This window comes from Patiria miniata, unplaced genomic scaffold (genome assembly GCF_015706575.1).
Source record: "Patiria miniata isolate m_02_andy unplaced genomic scaffold, ASM1570657v1 HiC_scaffold_9, whole genome shotgun sequence".
NCBI lineage: Eukaryota > Metazoa > Echinodermata > Asteroidea > Valvatida > Asterinidae > Patiria > Patiria miniata.
In genome coordinates this window covers 11578459-11599402 of record NW_024037076.1, presented here as the reverse complement: position 1 = coordinate 11599402, position 20944 = coordinate 11578459, and the positions used below count along the sequence as shown (strand labels likewise).

General features: G+C 43.0%; 2 protein-coding genes across 2 annotated transcripts; one reads left to right on the top strand and one right to left on the bottom strand.

The window, feature by feature from the left end:
• Nucleotides 1-1597: 1597 nt before the first annotated feature.
• LOC119720241 (phosphatidylinositol N-acetylglucosaminyltransferase subunit C-like) lies at nt 1598-13911 on the top strand. Its single transcript, XM_038189861.1, has 9 exons — nt 1598-1754; nt 3024-3087; nt 5296-5450; nt 6951-7063; nt 8166-8221; nt 8866-9013; nt 10155-10321; nt 11588-11711; nt 12200-13911. Exons 1-8 carry the CDS (start codon nt 1658-1660, stop codon nt 11628-11630), a joined length of 843 nt encoding a protein of 280 aa, XP_038045789.1. The 5' UTR covers nt 1598-1657; the 3' UTR covers nt 11631-11711; nt 12200-13911.
• A 1425-nt stretch (nt 13912-15336) lies between these two features.
• Nucleotides 15337-19651, bottom strand: LOC119720861. Its single transcript, XM_038190727.1, has 4 exons — nt 19273-19651; nt 18712-18777; nt 15766-17963; nt 15337-15474 (listed from the first exon to the last, which is right to left on the bottom strand). The coding sequence occupies exons 1-4, from the start codon at nt 19649-19651 to the stop codon at nt 15337-15339; spliced, it is 2781 nt and encodes a 926-aa protein (XP_038046655.1).
• Between the last annotated feature and the right edge of the window lie 1293 nt (nt 19652-20944).

Below are 20944 nucleotides of genomic sequence, written 5' to 3'. Positions count from 1 at the left end.
CCCCCCAAAAAATTGTGTTCTGGATCCGCCCTTGACGTCAGCAATGAAGCCCACTGAAATTTTGAAACCCCTATATGATTCACTCGTAGTCGTACCCCCAGCCCTTAGAGCGTTTTCGAAACGACCGGCTTTTTAATCGTCTTCGGCTTAAGAAGATTTTAGGCCCCCCCCCCCCCCCAACGTCTGGAACTCCAGCTACATTTTGTTGCTTAATATGCTTCAGAAACATTCAATCGGTTGATATGAAGCCATAAATTTGAATAGTTTTGTTTAGTTTGCCTCTCGGTGATTCAGAATTGAAGTCGGAGGCAAAGCCGGAGGCAAACTCCTGGCCGAAGCCAAAGTCGAAGCAAAGGTTTCGAAAACCCGGTCCTATATGAACGCCAACTGTACTGACACTTGGTGGCGCTGTTCAATACGGAGAAAAGCGGTGAAGTAATAACATCTTCGGGGTGTCCCCCCCAAAAATCCTTTAATTTCTCAGAAACTACTTGTACTTGACATGAGTATTTCATATTGATGGGGCATATTGATTATACTCTTGTGTATTGTCAGTGAAAATGCCATGGAAATCTGTTCATGCAAACCAGAGAGGGTCAATGTAACGTTTGTAAAATTGTAACTGTAACTCACAGTGTAAGGCTCCTGACACTGCCTGATCCTAATATTATTGACTTACTTAGTCCTAGAACTCACGCAGAGCATGATCATAGTTCTAGGAGTAAATTTAGGAGTAATTGCAGAATACCCCGCCACTCGGAAATACACTTCTAAATTCTCTGGCTACGACTAGTACGAGGTTGGAATCACTGGAAAAGAAACAATTCAAGTCCATGCCAGCTACGCGGATACTGAGTGGGGGTCCATTATTTGAGAACGAAGCAACACAAAAGGAATGGGAGTTGCTGAAAAAATTCTAAGTCCAAACCAACCACCCTGTTGGCGGCTACGCGGTTACGAAGTGGGAGTGCAATGGAGCATGACGCATAGAACATACAAGTAGTGCTGAGAATGTTTATTGAGGTCAACCAACCGTGACCTCGTAGCCGGCTACGAGGTGGATAGATCGAGTGGCGGGGTATTCTGCAATTGTGCCTTAATTTATTATTACGGGTTTTTCACCCATTCCAATGGGATTTACACAGTGATTGTTGCATCTTACATGACTTAAGTTATGGGCATTTTCACTCTGATCTGGTGATGTTCTTGTTGGCAAATGGTTGGGTTGTTAATTATCTGAAACGCCATGTCCGCCAAAAAATTAACTTGGACCCTGCTATAAAAAAGTATTATTAATTGCCAGACCATCCAAATGTTGAAAAGGCGATTAAATAAAGTTAGTTGGGTCCAAGTTTCTCGGACTAAGACGTTGTTGCTGGCGGGCAGCTCGTGGGTGATGTGGTTCGTCGTGACAGCGCCCTTTCGCGGCGGCTGGTTATCGCTAATCCACTAATACAACGACAATGTCTTGACATAAGACTACACAAGAATGTGAGAAGGAAAAAGGCACGGGATATTTCTCTTGCGAATTCCAACAGTGCTAGTGTGCAAAATTACTCCAGTGTTGTGAATTTGCAATAAGGTGTATGGTTTGATCAGAAGGATTTGTATTTGAATTGCTGGCAGGGCCCAGGGATTCTTCATCAGACAGAGAAAGATGCCTCGACACAAGTGGCAGAAAGTTTTGTACAAGGACCAAGGAGTGCCTGACAACTATGTGGATGAAACCTTTCTCGGAGAATTGAAGAACAAAGGTGAGGACACTGTTGACGTTAACCTTGATATCAGTAAGTAAGACACTGTCTTCTTTAAAATGGTTCAAAAACCCGCCGTTTCGCTACCTCTTTTTCATATTATTTTCGATAAGGTCTTTGTCCATTGTCAATAAGCGCAGGCGTACGTGAATCCCGATAGGTGGCTAGTTTTGACTGGGACATGTTAGTTAAACTTGATTGTTGTATCATGTCTGTGATACATGTATTGTTTTTTTCATTGGTCTAGAAAGGCCATGTGTCCAGTCCATTAAAATAACCGTTTACATGTACTTATATACAAATTCGGTTCGTTAGTATGACATCATCTCCATTCAACCATGCATACTTCACACCATGTTGTCATGGTGTAGCATAGGACAGATGGAACCGGAAGTTAACGCAACTCGAGTGTTTATCCTCCAAAAAGACCTCCGATGGAACAAGCAAGTCCAGCATGCATCTGCCAGGGCCTGACAAAAATCCTGAATTTCCTCAGACGAAATTTTCATCGTGCCTCATCCTCCATCAAAGAGAGGTTGTATCTTACCCTTGTTCGACCGCATCTTGACTACGCTACGGGAGCATGGGACCCTCACACTTCCAAGAACATCAAAGAACTAGAAAAAGTCCAGAAGAGAGCTGCAAGGTTCGTTTCAAACACCTATGGACGTGACACTAGCAACTCTGCTATCATGAAAGATCTGGATTGGACAACTTTGGAAGAAAGAAGAAAACAGCACCGCAACTTGTGTTTCTTTAAAATCCTGAATGGGCTAATGGACATCGACTATGCCAAATACATCACCCCAAAAACTGGAAGATTACGAAGAGGACACAACAGGCAGTTTCAACTCAACCAGGCCAGGACCGACACATATATGCATCCTCATTTTTTTTAAGAACACTTAAAAATTGGAATGACCTCCCGGACTCAACGGTGGCGCTTAACAAACCAGACTCCTTCAAGAATGCACTTAGTGACAAAATCTAATCCTGACCACTCTCACTACACCACACCTCCAGTTTAAATTCCCTAGATGGAATATTTCAGAGGACCACCAACCAAGTACCAAGTAATGGGCGCTACTAGTACTACTCAGTGGTGCATGCGCGTGTATGACGTTTTTAATAACGAACCGGATTGTGTATTAATTCCCCCTGTCCTGTGTGGACCATCTGATAAATTCTTTTGCAAGCATTTTATTTTGTTAAGTGGTTGAAAATGTTGATGATTATGTGATTCTCCACTGTTTTGTTTCCCGTTTACAGTCACCACATACAAGTTGCCATATGTGATCCTGGAATCTGGTGTCGTAACACAGCAAATAAGCAGGTATGTACTTCAATGGGAATAATGACATTAGGCGAAACTGTGTTCGTACCCAAGTTTAGGGAAAACAGTTTTCAATACCTGTGAAAAAAGAACGTCGCAGGGACGTTTCTTCAGGATGCCAGTTTTCAGGCCATAGCCTGAGTTCAGGCTTTTTCATATTTTGGAAAAACAAACCCTGGCATATTCTATCTCTTCACAGGCCGGAAACATAAATCCTCGTGTAGCATGCAAAGAGAAAAAAAATGTGCATGCAGTGCTCTGTGGCGATCAGCATGCTAGCTCGATACATGAAAAATTGAAAGTATGAATTAGAAGTTCAAAGTAGACACATGTATATAAGGCCCCAAAAAAAGTCTCCGGTTTGTGGTATGCGCGCGCGTCGCCGTAGCCATGTGCCTTGGCAAAATGAAAAAGTTTTTTTCTCAATGAAAGATGATGTCTCAAAACCGCCAAACTCACTGGTTTGACTGGAATCCTGCTGCTGCACACTTTTAACGTGTTTTTAGATTGGGTTATGGTCGAGAATAAGCTTTATGTGGCCTCTCTGGACTCCCATATATTTGCACTAAGTTTAATCTGGCACTATTTGCAGTCATCAGCCGACATTTGAAGCAAAAAAATCAGTTAAAAAAAAAAAAAAAAGCTGCGTCGCCGCACCACTATTTGGGCAAGCTCCATACCAGAAACCGGAGACTTTTTTTTTGGCCTAAAGGTTGGCCTACAAATGTGTGGTATTGCAATGTGTTTATGGCGTATTGCAATCGTTTTGTGCATTTGGCTGTGTTTCACATGTCAAACTTTTCAGGCCCTGGAGCAAAAAGCCACTGGTATCGCTGGTTTCCCAGAACTTAAATCTGTAACAGGTGTACAACTCGACAAACAAAATCACCAGCATCGTTGTGGCCAAGTCTTCACGGGTCATCACTAGACTATCTCAAGTCATCCAGTGGTTGATAAAAATTTTAAAAAAATAAAGTCTGTCATGAGCCAATGTGGCCCATCAGGCCGGCGTTTATCTCTGGTTTCAGTAGCATGAAACGACTGAGAATATTTCTACTCCCCCTGGATGGGATGCTAGTCCATCGCAGGTTACTCCCCAGCTAACGCTGGTACCCATTTATACTCCTGGGTGGAGAGAGGCAAATGGGGGTGAAGTGGCTTGCCCGAGGACACATCAAATGGCCAGCAGCTGGATTTGAACCCCTGACCCGCTGATCATGAGTCACAAACTCTAACATCGCAGGTTACTCCACAGCTAATGCCGGTACCCATGTAGAGAGGCAAATGGGGGTGAAGTGGCTTGCCCTAGGACACATCATATGGCCAGCAGCTGGATTCGAACCCCTGACCCTCTGATCATGAGTCACGAACCCTAACCACTGGGCCACACTCCCCTCATACACAAATAAACTATAATGATTTATAGTCTACGAGGCTTCGCCTTGCCTGCTACGCAGGGGAGGTGGCTTCGCCACGGGTGCTATGTGTCCCTTGGGTGTTCAAAACTGCATATCCCACATCACGGAAGTCAACACTTGTTAAAGGAAACACGCAGTGAAAATTCTGCTCATCTTGTTTTTATGCAAATTACCATGTGTTGCAACAATACATACAAGATCTTAATACTTGTTTTCATTGGAAGTGAGAAGAAAGTGGTCATTTTTCAATTATTAGCAAATCCTTTCATCAATACATGTAAGAGGGCGCTATTTTGCTTTTGTCACACAAGGCACTCCTTGTCACAAGTGCATATAAACAGTACAAAATTAGTCCTTCAAAATTACCCGCAAAAAAAAGCTGTGAAGAAATATTGGCCACTACTTTTGTCCAAACAAGCTGTTTAACATGGTAAACAAGTAAAAAGTGGAACTTACTCCAAGAAATGAAGCAAAGATTGATATATATTTGTACACAAAGCTATGGAGACACCACTGTTCTGCCTTGAATGACATCACGCTTTTGCTCATGAATATGGAAATTTTCATTAGCATAAAACTAAAATATTGAAATTTCTCCCTTTTACTGCTACAAAGGAGGTGGAAAGTCATAGTTACATGGCAAGAAAGCTGTTTTAAATGTATTTAAGTCATAAAAACCATATTTACATGTCCCCTTTAAGTATCTTCATGCTTACAATCCATAAAAAAGTGCCTTCAAAATTACTTGTTTTTAAGTTGTTTCTCTGTTTTTGTGTTTTTCACAATTCAGTATCTGCCTGTTCGTGGTCCTGTTCATTTACATGGAGCAAGACTTGCTATCGCCGGAGAGTCTCCTGTACATGAATGCTGCTTTGTCTCTGCTTGGATATGTTGCATATGATAGCATCGACAGAGGGCAAGACCGCAAGGAAAGTGGCAGATCAAGTGAGTATTTATCAAAAAAAAAAAAGGGGATCAGAATGAGGAAACTAAAGATTCAAACCAGCAAAATCAATCCCGTAAGCTCGGTGGGCAAGTGGTAAGACACTAGAAAGCAGGGGGTCGTGGGTTCCAGTCCCACCCGAGTGATTTTTTTCAAACCTTCACTCGGGAGGTAAGAAAAACTGAAGGGCACAACCTAATTTGCTTTACATCAACCCAAAGCAAAAGTATCATTTTTATATGAAGAGGAAACTAAAAGTCTTAGTATTGTCGCACGCCATCTAAATACAAATATACGCCATACAAATATACAATCTCAGCTCCCTGGGGAGTATACAGCTCGATGCTGCCATTTCGGTGCAAAGCAGCTTAAATCAACCACAATAACCATCTCTGCCCTCACAGGTACCCATTAACTCCTGTGTGGACAGAAGCAATGAGTGACAAAGTGCCTTGCCCGAGGGCACATGCACCATAGCCGCAAGGCTGGACTCGAACCCACAACCTGCAGAATTACCCGCAGACCATGAATTCAATGCTCCTGACCACGAGGCGACGTCACTGCAAATAATGTGCATGCTCTTGTACAAAGCAACTGCTCCATGTCATATTATCTGAACAATAGTGTGCCCGGTTTGGTCCAAAGCAACTGCCCCATGTCATATCATCCGAACAATAGTGTGCCCGGTTTGGTCCAAAGCAATTGCCCTAGACAGAGTTGGGACGGTCACACAACTATTGTTGAGATGGTCCCAACAATTAGTTAGTCTATAGAATATCCCCTTGCACAGCAGTGGTCTATGATTCCCAGATTCGGCGATAAATTACGCAAAACATGACTGCGTCTTTACCTCGAGATTCTGACCATTCAGCGGGCGCCTTCTATCCAGTCTTCCGTAACCCGCTGTTGTATTACAAAAACATGGCCTCCAAATTGACCAATCAACAGCTTCGTCCACATTTCTGATTGAAATGACATCACAGCCTCTAAATTAAATGACACCTCGTTTGGCTGGCGTGCAAGGGTCGCATAAATTGTTCATGCTACGATATATCAGATTCCTACTGCACTCCTCCACTGTGCATGATTATTTGCAGCAGTGCATTCAATTCTTCGGACTTGAACTTTCACAGAAGTGAGATCCAGAATCCAGTTTCCTTAATCCTACAAAATCCTCCAAAACCATCTGATGGATTTCGAAGGATATACAAAAAGTGTATTGGCTTCATGCTGTCCTAGGGTAGCATTTTCAAATTGGAATGAGTAATTAACGAATGCAACAGTCCTATAATTGGTGACATTGAATTCGTGACATAATTTTGCGACATTCCGGTCAGAGCATACTGACCGGAACGTCGAGTTTATACCTCTGGTTCTTTTCAGAACCATTCTCTTAGTTGAGAAATTATTCGCACATGGTGTTTCCGCAAACCTTTCATTATTTAGTATCTCCACCATGCAAAGCCTCAAATCTTACTTGTGACATTGTACTTCTTCCGCAGGGTGGGATGATGTGAAAAGTACAGCCATATTTGTTGCCTTCTCCTACGGTTTATCGCCAATCTTGAAGACACTCACAGACACTATCAGCACGGACACTATCTATGCTATGACTGTAAGTACATGACTGGATATGGATGGTGCCTGATTTAGCAATGGCCAGCCACTTTTGGTTTGTGTACATTTCTCACAGTGCTTGTGACAGAGTTTGACCGAGCTACCATGGTCACATGACTGAAAGTCATGATTTAATTGGTCAATTGCACTGTTTGACAGGCCGGAAGGGCAAATTGTGAATGAAATTTGAGTCATTGTATAAATTTGGGATCCACCTTTTTTCATGTCCCAATACCGACATCTGTGATTTGATAATTCTGATGCATTCCTTATGCAGTGTTTCTGAATAACAAACTACAAATGTACATGTACCTACCAAATATTGTTTGACAACAGTGTTTTTAACCATAAATCCCTAGGCGTTTTTGCTAGGATGCAACCTCAGTCCTGCAAAATCCTCTAACTGTAAAAATTGCATACAGCCTCAATCCTCCAAAATCCTCATGTTATTTCTTGAATGTGGTCCTTGGAGGGGTGACCACTGCCTCAATCCTGCAAAATCCTCCAGCGATCACTGTCAATATGTTGAGGCAGAGCCAGTGACATCCTGGAGCAGTGCGGAGATTTTCAAGTATAATCTAGGCCTTAATTTATTCACGGCTGAGCATAAACAACACAAGGTCGGCCTAAAGCCTTGACACAGTGCATCCTCCAAAATCAGCCACACATGTTTGCCATATAAGCCTAAATCCTGCAAAATCCTCCATTTTGCAAAGAGGGTATTGGAAGATTTGTGATGGTTAGGGTTAATGATACTTCAATGGCATTATGGCAAATTACATAAGTACCAAGACAACAGGGACGGGAAAATGTCACACTTTGGACCCTAAATTTATAGAATATGACCCGTTTGCAAAAAATCTGCAACAATATCTTACAGGAAAGTTAAAGCACATTAAAATTTATGGATGAGAGCTTTGCCAAAAGAATTGAAGTGTCTGTGTCCTTCAGCAAGACACTTTACAACCAATCACTCTTTATCCACCCATATGTGAATATCTGGGTGGGCAGAAATTGTTGTTTGAATCAGCGTGTAATAATGAAATAATCCCATCAAGTCTCCAATGTATATTTGTTCTCTGTTTATTATCCTTTTGCAGGTTTTTATGCTTCTGGGGAATTTGCTATTTCATGACTATGTCACAACTGAAACAAGGTAAATTAATATTTGTTTCAGTTGAAATTTTGTAGACAGACATAGTAATGCTTCATAACCATCTCAGAAATCAAATATATGAGTTGAAGCAAAACAGTGTGGAGTTTGCAAAACCTGATTCTAAACATGTTTTTTTTTTTTAATGCTGCTTTATTTGTTAAGTTGTTAGTTGTGGGGAGTGGGGCCTAATGGTTACGGTTCGTCACTCATGATCAGAGGGTCAAGGGTTCGAATCCAACTGCTGGTTAAATGTTGTGTCCCTAGGCAAGCCACTTCACCCACACTTGCCTCTCTCCACCCAGGAGTGTAAATGGGTACCGGCATTAGCTTGGGAGTAACCTGCGATGGACTAGCATCCCATCCAGGGGGAGTAGAAATATTCTCAGTCGTTTCATGCTACTGAAACCGGAGATATAACGCTGGCCTGATAGGCCTCATTGGCTCGTGACAGACTTTTCTTACTCACTTTATTTGTTAGTTAAATAGGAGGACACTCTATTTATTTTTGTTTTTTGATGTGCACCCTTTGATCGTCATTTGCTAGGGAATATTTTGGCATTTCTGTTGTGGTAACTCTTGGTTTGCACGGGTTCTGACTTCACAATGCAATTTGAAGTACGACATTTTCCTACAATGAATTTCAGGGCAAGGAGACCAGTCTCTCTCAATGCTTCCATCTTCGCATCGGTGTGTCTGGCATCCCGACTCCCATCCACCCTGCACGCCTTTGCCACTGTCACTGTTGCTATGCAACTCTTTGCACTTTGGCCAGAACTCAGAAGAAAACTTAAGGTAAACATTTCTGGGAATACTTATACAATGCACTTTGCAATTAGGATTTTACTAATGAATATTCATAACGCACCCTAAAATATTTGTACACTTAATGAAATATTTTGAATATTTTAATATTCTGCTAAACTTTCATTAGGATTTGGAATACGGCCACAGACATGATATCCTTGTAGTTTATCTCAATTCATATAAATATACATTTAAGTAGTGCTCACCAGTTATTGCTTTAATAGCCGAATTTTCGCACACTTGTCCTTCTTCAGGGTGTAGCAAGGTTGCAATGAGGAACGCGGAGAACTCGACGTTGATGCCACGCAGCACTCCATTTTGTTAAGAGGTTGTGGAATGCTCGAAGACATTTCCGTCATTTTTCGGGTATATGTAGCCTAAGGTGTGATGAAATAAAAACGACTATTGTTTCTGTCATAAAATGAGTACAAAAGGTACTTTTGAGAGCTGTTTTTCAAGTCCTGTCATGCCTGTTTCGACCCGAACGCGCAATTTGTGTAAAAGTCGTCGTTGCGGGCAGCAAACAAAACACAGTAAATCGTGACGTAATAAACAGGACTCCCGATGCAGAGTAGCATATACGAGTCCTGTTTATTACGTCACGATTTACTGTGTTTTGTTTGCTGCCCGCAACAACGACTTTTACACAAATTGCACGTTTGGGTCGAAACAGGACCTGAAAAACAGCTCTCAAAAGTACCTTTTGTACTCATTTCATGACAGAAACAATAGTCGTTTTTATTTCATCACACCTTAGGCTACATATACCCCAAAAATGACGGAAATGTCTTCGAGCATTCCACAACCTCTTTATTTATCTCAATTCATATTGTTTTCTTGTCTCTAAATGAGCAGAGTAAACGCCTTATGAAAAACAACTTAACCCTAACTCCCCAGCCTAATTTACTAGGAACCATACCCATTCAGGCAAATTCCAACACCCACATGGGAAATTGTACACACCCAGTTGGACTTAGTTTCTGGAGGTATGCCAACCCCAGTGTAAAAGACCATCTGTTTAGGGGAACTGTACCGATCCAAACAGATTTAAACACAAACCTGCTGTTGAACTTTGATGGGTTGTGTTCTGTTAGGGTTAACAAGATTTGTGTCTAATTCTGATACACAGGTACATTTTCCCGGGACTCAGATCCCACTGACAGTGAGCTCTGCCCTTGCTGCTCTGTGTGCTCTAATCTCTGTCAGTCACGTAGGGGCAATCATCTTCATCCTTATACATCTTGCCATTACATTCCTGGTTCCCGTCTGCCTCATACGCTTGCAACTTTTTAAAAAGTGAGTCTCCCTGAACCCTGAATCTTTGAAATTGACGTTAAAGGGAAAATACAACATTTGCAAACATCAAAAAATAAAACTACCAAATCATTTTGAAATACCATGCTGGACTGTTAGTGAATGACAGTGTAAAGCATCCTGTAAAATCATGGCACCTGGTATACTGTCATTTTCAAGAAAAGTGGTATTTTTGTATCAATTTCCAACGCTGGTCGGCCAATCAGCGTTGGAAAAAACTGGCTTTTTTTTCAAATACTGGCCCCAATTGACCATCGCACTTGTTTGCAATCGATTACACACCTATGAACGGGTACAAGCCAGCTAGACTGGTTCCCTGACCTTACAATTCCCCAATGTATGTAAAGTGCTCTGTTTCTTCTTATATGGAGTCAGGGAACCAGACTACAGGAAAATGATTGTTTTTCTTGGTTTTTATAGCATTTTCGAACCCAACACCTCAAAAAAGTCAGTGTAACTATATTTGCTATATATATTTCCAACCCCCCAATTCCATCCATTTCTGAAAATTACAGCAAAAAACAAATGATGTATATTCCCTTCTAAGTGTTTGCAGTGTTTTGATGGAATTAAGGATTGTACTTAGGGTCCAGTCACTTGATGCAGGGGTGAGATTTGTAAGGATATTTCTTAATTTCAGGATATATTTTTTGTCAGGATTTTTCCTGATTTTTTTTTAAAGAATCCCTTATGAATTCCAGAGGCTTTTCCATACACCTATTTTTGCCAATCAAGGCTTATAGAATTTGGTATTTGAGGGGTGCCTTAGTTGACCTATCTCGGTAGAATCGCGTCAACGCAGCTTGTGAAATAGTGTCCAATTGCATGATATGCAAATGGCCGCGGAACGCACAAAATCCGAGGCAAACAAAACTTAACGTACACAAATTCCATAGGGTTGTCTTAGGGGCGTGGCTAACTCGCAAACTGCGATAGGTCAATAGGCAAAGTTGTACAAACATATTCTGTAGACCCCTGCCTTGCTATGCGGCCCTCGGTGACTTTCAAATCCTCTGTGGATTATTTCGGGAACATTTTACTTTCTCCCTATCTCACCCCTGCTGATGTTTACAGCACATGTCAGACTTTGGCAAACTTACGCAAGTGCCTCATAAAGCTGCTGAATACTTGGACAAAATGATAGAGTTGTCTATTTTTCTAATTAAAAAAAGAAAAATAATAATAACGACTACTAGTTCTTGTGGTTTTTGTACACTAGTCTAATCCCTAGTTTTCTATCTTTGGCAGCAATATCCATGGACCATGGGATGAAGCTGTGATTCAACATTGACAACTGCTGCCCGGAGTACGAACCATTGGATCAAGAGCTTCCTATAACGTGTGTGTATGCCACTTGTTGGGCATAGGCATCTTAAAGAGGTTGTGGAATGCCGAAGACATTTCCGTCATTTTTGGGGTATATGTAGCCTAAGGTGTGATGAAATAAAAACGACTATTGTTTCTATCATGAAAGGAGTACAAAGGGTACTTTTGAGAGCTATTTTTCAGGTCCTGTTTCGACCTGAACGTGCAATTTGTGTAAAAGTCGTTGCTGCGGGCAGCAAACAAAACACAGTAAATCGTGACGTAATAAACAGGACTCGTTTATGCTACTCTGCATCGGGAGTCCTGTTTATTACGTCATGATTTACTGTGTTTTGTTTGCTGCCCGCAACAACGACTTTTACACAAATTACACGTTCGGGTCGAAACAGGCATGACAGGACTTGAAAAACAGCTGTCAAAAGTACCTTTTGTACTCATTTTATGACAGAGACAATAGTCATTTTTATTCATCACACCTTAGGCTACATATACCCAAAAAATGACGGAAATGTCTTCGAGCATTCCACAACCTCTTTAAGTATCTTTGATAATAGGCACTAAGAAAGGAAATCAGATGCTATTTAGCACTGTGACAAGCCGTACTTTTAGGCCTGACCGGATGTCATGATGCTAGTATGCATACAGTTGTTTTGCCAATGGAACTGCTGTCCATTTCAGAGATACCGTTACAGTGTGTGAGGCATGGCTTGTCCGAGCCATATCAGTCGCATGGCTCTCTTAATTTGTCAATGGCTACTTGCCCGTTACTTTTAACCAAATGCCTGTCGTACAGATTGATCCAGTCATTTTTTATCCCGTATTGTGTGCATAAAACCATTGGTCTCGTATATAATTAGTACCTTTCAACATGGACTCTAAAAGTATATTGTTCCCAATTGGTTACTGAAAAGATGGAACTCATTTTGCACAAATAGTTCGAGGCCATCTTTTTGTAATAAACAGGTACATGTATTTATACAGCAGTTTTAACAACAGTAGCTTGATGCTGCCCTCTTGGCTGATGTAAAGTGCTTTGATCATAGTTAAAAGCAATACATGTACACATGTATACAATATTATGTACACATGTATACGAGAACTTGTTAATATTAATTTATTAAGGGCTTATTTAGACTCCACTGTCCGATTACACTCACGGGCATCCATCTTTATTATCATAAGGGAAAGCCATCTTGACACAATTGATGTCTTTCTTCACAGTAAGAAAACCTTGCCCAATGCACTGAGTGTAGCTTCCATAGAACTCGGACAGCATGATTTAACTACATTTGGCATGTTATCAATGTTTCACACACATTTTTCTGTTTAGTTTGTTCTCCATTTGTGTCATATATTTATTATTTAGTTTGACTGTGAACAAGATATGCCCGCTGTAGGCTTCAGGATTATTTTATTACATGAGTAAAAGTGAAATAAATTCACATTTTCCTAGCTCTGTGTATGCTGTGTTACATTATTGCAAATTTATGTTACAGAAGAGGTATTGGAATGGACCATAACAATTATCCTAATATGTCATCTGTTCCCGTTATTTAAAGGGACTCTACGTCCTGGAATATGGCCATTTTGGGCTACAAAACGCACTTTAAATCACGTTCTGAACGAAATGTTAATCGGAAAGAACGTTGAAAAGTAGGATTTCAACATATCCACACAACTATCCCTTAAAAATTACGCGTTTTTTGGTGTCATTCTTGAGTTATACGTGCGATACCGTTATACTAGTTTTAATATTCCATCCATAAAGTGTTTGTCTTTTGCAGATGTGTAAGCATTTTGTGCATTGGTGCTGTGTGTAATTTATGTGACACACACAACGTGTATCGTACATTGACTGAAAATGAAAGGAAAAATGTATGCGCACTCCGACGTATCCGATGTTAAACAGCCGTTTTTGTGTGTGTCTCTTCTTGGGAGCTGAAGACATTAGGTTGGTTCCCCAGTCAGACGTTTGAAATAGGATTAGTAAACAATCCAAAACATGAAATTTTAGGGAATTTCAAGACTTAGTGCCCTGTTAAAGTCCATTTTACAAAGAAATGATGCCCTCCTTAAACATGTTTTAATCCTTGTACATGTTTTAATACTAAAGTAAAAAAAAAAGTCTCGCAAATTCTGTACAAATATTACAAAAACTAATATACATATTCACATACAAATATTCAAGTCCATACATGTACATGCTCAAAAAGTTGACCTCCACACACGGAAGACATAAAAAAAAACACAAGATATATTTAGGTGTAGAAATTATATTGAAACAGACAATCGAGTGAATCCCTCGACTTGTTTAAAAAGATGTTCAAATCTATAGGAAGCACTTTTCCCTCATGATGATGCGATTAAGGGATATATTTGTTATCATCCCTGGTTCTACACTACTACTGCAGCTACTTTTGTTATCAAGAAATTCAGTCTTACAAAATCACGTTAATTGACACAGCAGCTTAAAACCTCTGTAAAAATTACATTTTTTTCAGGCTCAGAATTAAAATTTACAGATGACCCTTGTAAAAAAGAAAGTCTTTTACAAAAAGTTTTGTACAAATACAAAAAGTTAGATATCAAAAATATATTACACTGCATTCTGGGTAATTTTGTACAAAACACCAAATTTTTACAATGGAAGTGAGGACCAATTTATTTATAATTGTAAACTTTGTTTATGTGCATAGTTTAGCATCGGAAATTCCTAAAATCCAAAGGGATTTTCCATTCTAGTAAGAAAATACTCACCTCTGTTTACCTACATTTGCATATCAGCGCGCATGCGCACAAACATTCGCTGAAAAGAATAGCGCCCAAGCCACACCCTCATTGTCCACTGCATGCCCCACGCCCACAAAGGACCCTGTAACGTAATAGCTCGTCCTAGTTTTTTTTTTTTTTTTTTTTTTTTTTTTTTTTATAGGGAGGGATGGTAAACAGAGGTGAGTATTTTCTTACTAGAATGGAAAATCCCTTTGGATTTTAGGAATTCCATTACAGAAAATACCTCACCTCTGTTTACCTACATTTGCAGAGTAGCACCGAAAGTTCCAAGGGGGGGGAAGGGACATGCAGTGGTACTTGAAAGTCTAAACTTGGCCTACATGCAATTCTAAATAATATGCAAAGGTTGTCTAGACATACCCGGGAGCTGCCTATCTATTTCAAAGGAGCTGTGCGGGCTGAGCGGGCTGCTGATCGTGCAGTTTCTTGGAGGACTTTCTTGCCCATGCGTCCCTCCGCTTGCACGACATCCTTCAGGTAGCATGATGTGAAAGTCGAAGGATTTTTCCAGCAGGCCGCTTTCATAATCTCTGAAAGAGGAACTCCAAGCAGATGGGCCCATGAAGTCGACATGCTGCGTGTCTCGTGGGCTCCTGATTTCGATCCTCGATGGTCGGAATGGCATTGTATGGCCACCGAAATCCATCGAGCGATCGTGGTCACAGAGGCTTTGTGATGAGGCTGGATGGTCGTAATAAACAGTTGCTTGATGTCTCCTCTGAGGGGCTTGGTGCGAGCAATGTAGTACTTGAGCGCTCGCACGGGGCACCACCATTTATCCTCTGCTACTGAAGAGAATGATGTCAAACTTGGTACAAATATGTCGGGTGGTGAGAAACCCATAGATTGATTCTTGGTGAGAAAACCTACCCTTGGAATTAGTCGTACACCGCCAGGTTCCCATCGAATATGGCCTGGTTCCACTGACAGAGCATGGAGTTCGCTTCTGCGGCGAGCTGTAGCTGCAGCCAGTAAAAATACGGTTTTAACTGTAAGATGGTGAAGGGACGAACTACCTGCTGGTTCAAACGGAGGTTTGGAGAGAGATAACAGGACGGTGCCCAGATCCCATGAAGGTATCAACTTCCTGGTAGGAGGCCGATCATTAAACATACCACGTATCATGTGAGAAATTGATGTATTGGATGAAGTTGTTGTGCCATCATGGAAACCCTGATGAAGGATACCAATAGCTGATCTGTAGCCCTTAATTGTTGAAATTTGCAGGCCTGAATTAAAAAGGTGAAGAAAGAAATCCCCAATCGAGGTTACAGATGCAGAACGGGGATTGACAGCTCTCTCCTCACACCATTTGGTGAAGTGGAGAAGTCTACTATCATAAGTTCTTCTGGTGGATCTCCGTCTGCTCTTGGTTGCCAAGGACGTAGCTTCCTCCGAAAGTCCCGCTGATCGGAAGGAGACTTTGAGAGCATCCAGGCACAAAGATGGAGAGTGGATGGATCCGGATGCAGAATGTGAGACCCGGGTTGTGACAGGAGGTCTGGCCGGTTGGGAAGTATGAGGGGCGAGTGAACCAGGAGATCCAGAAGGCGAGGAAACCATGGCTGTCTTGGCCAAAATGGAGCTATGAGGACTACTCTGGATAGCTCCGTCTCTATCTTTGTCAGGACCCGTTGAATGAGAGAGATCGGGGGGAAGGCATAAGCATGCATTCCTGACCAGTCGAAGCTGAGGGCATCTACCTTCCATGCCAGAGGATGAGTGTGACGGGTGCAAAAGGTTGGAAGCTGGTTGTTCAGGTGAGATGCGAATAGGTCCACATGTGGAGTTCCAAGTACGTTGAAGATGTGTTTGACTACAGGAGGGCGGAGAGACCATTCTGTCGGAGAGACGCGACCCCTGGAAAGGGCGTCGGCGAGGATATTCTTCTTCCCGGCCAGATGGGTGGCTTGAAGAGATATTTGACGAGGAATGCACCAGCTGAGTAGCTCCCAAGTGGCTAGGCAGAGAGACGGGGAGTGAGTTCCCCCCTGACGGTTGATGTAAGACACTACTGTGGAGTTGTCTGACTTGACTAGAACTAATTTGTTGAGGACTTCGGACTCTAGGGAACGTAAAGCCTTGTCCACTGCCAGGAGTTCTAGGTGATTGATGTGAAGTAGACTCTCTTCCATCGACCATGTGCCGGCCCGTGATAGATAGTCCATGTGAGCTCCCCAACCCAGAGTTGAAGCATCTGTTGTGAGGATAGCTGCTGGAGAGGGGCGAGGGAACACGACTCCACATAGGAGATTGTTCGGAGCTAGCCACCACCGGAGCTTGTCGATAATTAACGGAGTAACTGGAACCATCTTCGATATAGGATCCTTGCGAGGGCGAAAGTGGTACAGGAGATGAAGCTGTAAGGGACGCATGTGCATCCTGCACCAGGGAACCAAGTCGACCAGACTTGCCATGAGACCCAGAAGGCGGAGCCAAGCTTTGGCTGGGAGGATTGGAGATGACCTGAAAATTCCGATGCAATCCCAGAGTGTCTGACATCTTTCCCCCGATGGCATCGCTCTGCCTGTTGTCATGTCTAGAACTGCTCCAAGATAGGTCGGTTGTTGAGTTGGAATCAGAGACGACTTCTCGACATTGATGATGAAGCCGAGATTGAGGGTAAGTTGAACGGTCTGTCGGAGGGCATCTACCGTGTCCTGGAAGGTCGGACCTACTATGAGCCAATCGTCCAGATACAGAAATATGTGGATCTGCTTTTGACGCAAGAAAGCTGCAACTGCTTTGGCTATTCTCGTAAAGACCCGAGGGGCTGTGGAGAGGCCGAACGGTAGGCAACGAAATTGGTACCCGGAACCTTGGTATAGAAACTGGAGAAACTTCTGATGATCTGCGTGGATAGGTACATGAAGGTAGGCATCCTTCAGATCGATGGAAGTAGCCCACCAATTCCTTTTCAGGGACTGGAGGACCGTGGAAAGTGTCTCCATGCGGAAGTGTTTGGGTTTGATGTAACTGTTGAGAGGTCGTAGGTTGATGATGGGTCGCCAATCGCCCGACTTCTTCGGTGCCAGGAAAAAGGTTGAGGTGACGCCAAGGGTGGACCCCGTTGGAAGCAGAATGATGGCGTTCTTGTCGATCAGAGAGATTATTTCCTTCTCCAACGCCACCCGGCGTGCAGAATCTGAGGGAACAGGAGTTGGTCGTCTTGGGGGTTGTAGAGGAGGGTTGCTGGTGAATTCCAGACGGTACCCTGTCGAGATCGTTTGAAGAACCCAAGTATCTGAGGTTACGTGAGACCATCTCTGACTGAACTCCCCAAGACGACCACCTACTGGACCCGAAGCTGGAGGGATGAAAACTGTGTTGTTGTCATAGGCCCTTGTTACCTCGCGACCCCCGGGACTTGAAGGGACGCGAATATCTGGGGGGCTGTCTCCTGGTGTAGCTGGCAGAAGACGAAGAAGCCTGATGCCCCTGAAACTTGGACTGGTTGGAGCCCTTGTCGGTAGAAAACGGGCGTTGATTCTTCTTGCTGGGCTGACTGGGGGCAAATGTAGAGGGGCGTTTAGTTGAACGCCGACGAAAATCGAACTTGTCTTCAGCTTTAAGGCGTTTGGCTTCATGTAACATAGTCTCATCAAACTTGTTGTCAAAAAGATCACGCCCAGCCAGGGGAAGGCCTAGCATGCGATCCTTTGCACCAAGTGAAGGGAGAGACAACTTGTCTACAACAAGGGAACGTCGCAGCAACGAAGTCGAAGCGAAACCTAAACTAAATTCCTTGAGGCAAAAACCTAGGCAATCATCCAAAAAATGGAACATTTCGGTTATCTTGTATGGCTCACACAAGGAAGGATCTCCATAACATCGAGCAAGGGTATCCGATAACAGGATGGAGAAAGAGGCCACTTTGGCCCCTTGACGCATATGGCTATCCATGTAGGCGAATCTTTTGTTAAGTGTATTCGTCTTAGCATCAAAAAACTTTTGAGATAGCGGATTCTCACGTCTCAGCAAGTCTTTGGCCTCAGAAGACAAGGAAGGGGTAGAGAAAAATCTATCAGTGTCCGCTTTATTGGTGTTGAACATGCCTGCAAACCTGCTCTGGCCACGAGAGAGAGTTTGTTTGCTATGCACCTGACTAAGGGACTCATTCATAGTGTCAGCACACAATCTATCAATAGGAAAAGAGGGCTGCGAAGGCTTAAATTTACGTGTACCAGAATCTCTGCGAAATGAAGGACGAGTAGATTCGTCTGGGGAAGGGGGTGGAAACTGAAGGATCTTACCCACTTCCGTCATCGTAAGATTAGCCCGCTGGGCATTGGAGAGACTATCTTCATCCACTGTCCGGCCTGAGGAAAAAGAAGACCTTGAAGGAGATCTAGAACGTGAGTGTCGGCTTCGATGACCAGAATCCGACCGTGAGTAATCACGATCATGACGAGAAGAACGATGTCGGCGCCAATGTCGATCGTCGGAGTCCGAGCGGGACCGCGCACGAGACCGGGAACGGCGCCGTGAATCGCGGCGTTCTCTCCCCGCCCGGCTGGTGTGTTCACCGAAGCGTTGCGGAGAACGGAGTCTTTGTCCTGTGAAAGGTACGCCATGATCTCGCGGAGAATGTGAAGAATTACCCTGATAAGGTGGGTAATGGTGTGAAAATCCCATCGGAAAAGTCTGGGGATAACCCCGCGGGTCGTAGGATGGTGCACTGAGTGGATACGGAGTGCGAGTATTGTGGTCGAATTGACGAGGATCGTTCGGGAAAAAGGACCACGTGTGAGGCTCCGAATGATGAGGAAAATCTCGCCGAGATTCGCTTGTAAAACTAGGTTGTGAATACGAACCCGTAGTACGGCTGAATGAAGATGATGGTGGTGGTGGTGCCCCAAGCCTCTGTGACCTGGCGGGGCTGGTCGAATTACCGAGGGACCGCTGGGTTTCGAACGCCAAGTCCCGCCGTCCCGCCTGCACATGCGAGTCGACCTGTTGTTCCGAAGCCATGTGCTCCTGTAGGCTGCCGTAAGAATGCGGGATTTGTCGGGGAGTGGCCGTAACTCTCGTTGGAGAAGTATTCGTCCCCGGAGAAATTCCAACTGTCGAACCCGGGAGATTGGACCCGGTCGTAGCAGAGGAATTATCACGCTTGGATTGACTAGTAGAGGGTGACTTTCCGGTAGAACGGCTTGAGACAGTTTTCTTCTTGGTTTTGGCGGAGTCCGCCATTTTGTAATCACAGCGAGAACAGCTAAAAAATGTACGTCTTTACACTACGCGTCGCTGAAAAACTAGGACGAGCTATTACGTTACAGGGTCCTTTGTGGGCGTGGGGCATGCAGTGGACAATGAGGGTGTGGCTTGGGCGCTATTCTTTTCAGCGAATGTTTGTGCGCATGCGCGCTGATATGCAAATGTAGGTAAACAGAGGTGAGGTATTTTCTGTAATGGAATCTGATTTTTATACCAGACAAAATGCAACGGATTTCCCTGATATAAGCATTTTGATTTCGAAAGACATAAGTACTGTGTTCTGTAGTTATTCTGTTTCTGTTAAGCACTTTTCACGGAACAAGTTTCACAGTTTTGATCTGCATTTCGATAAACTAGGTCATGGATTTTTATAATTTGGTCTTGGAATTTGTTACGGCTGTTCATTTTTGAATAATTTAATATTCAATATTCGAAACTGCATTAGACCGAATATTCAAATCTCGCCGATCACTTTTACACGCGCCAGCTCAAACCGCATACCACACTGTTAAAATATTGTAGGCAAAGAGTGCAGGTGTTTTGCGTGCGGTAATCAATGATGATATGCTCACCGGGCCTATTACAAGGACGGGAACAATGAACCGTCGTCGACAAGAAGTGACTGTAGACAAAAATGCGGCATTTGACAACAAGCACTGGTACTTCACTGTTAAAATAACATCGCAGTCGTGATTGAACCTGCATATATTTTTTTCCGGAATATTTGAACTGGCAAAAAGCTATTCGAATAAATGGTTGATATTTCGAATAATTCGAAGCAGCCCTAGAATTTGATTGTTCTAAAGGTGGAGGAATCTTGTGGAAGTATCTCATAACCCCAAATAATACTGGTAAGACCTATTCAAACCAGAAATTCATACTCTTCCGACGAGTGCGGCCAGAGAATACCACACAGACTGATCTTCATGTACAGAATGCACAAATTATGTAACAACTCTCTGCAGGAGTAAATGCTGGCAAGGAGTGAGCACATGCTACCGAAACCTGTTCCTCTGCCAACTCAAAATACTTCCAGAATACAGCAAAACGCTACATTTTGAACGACCCATGTGGGTCCAATTACTCTTGCCCATACTCTACAGACAAGCCATGAAAAGATGCTAAACAGTTTGTTCCCCCTATTTCTGCACTACTCACTACTACGAGAGTGATCCCTGATTGATCACCACCTACTCAAGGTCATCGATTTCTTCCTTCAGCCAACTTCTCAAGAGAGAAATACTTCTATAACCCTGGTGAAAAAAAGAA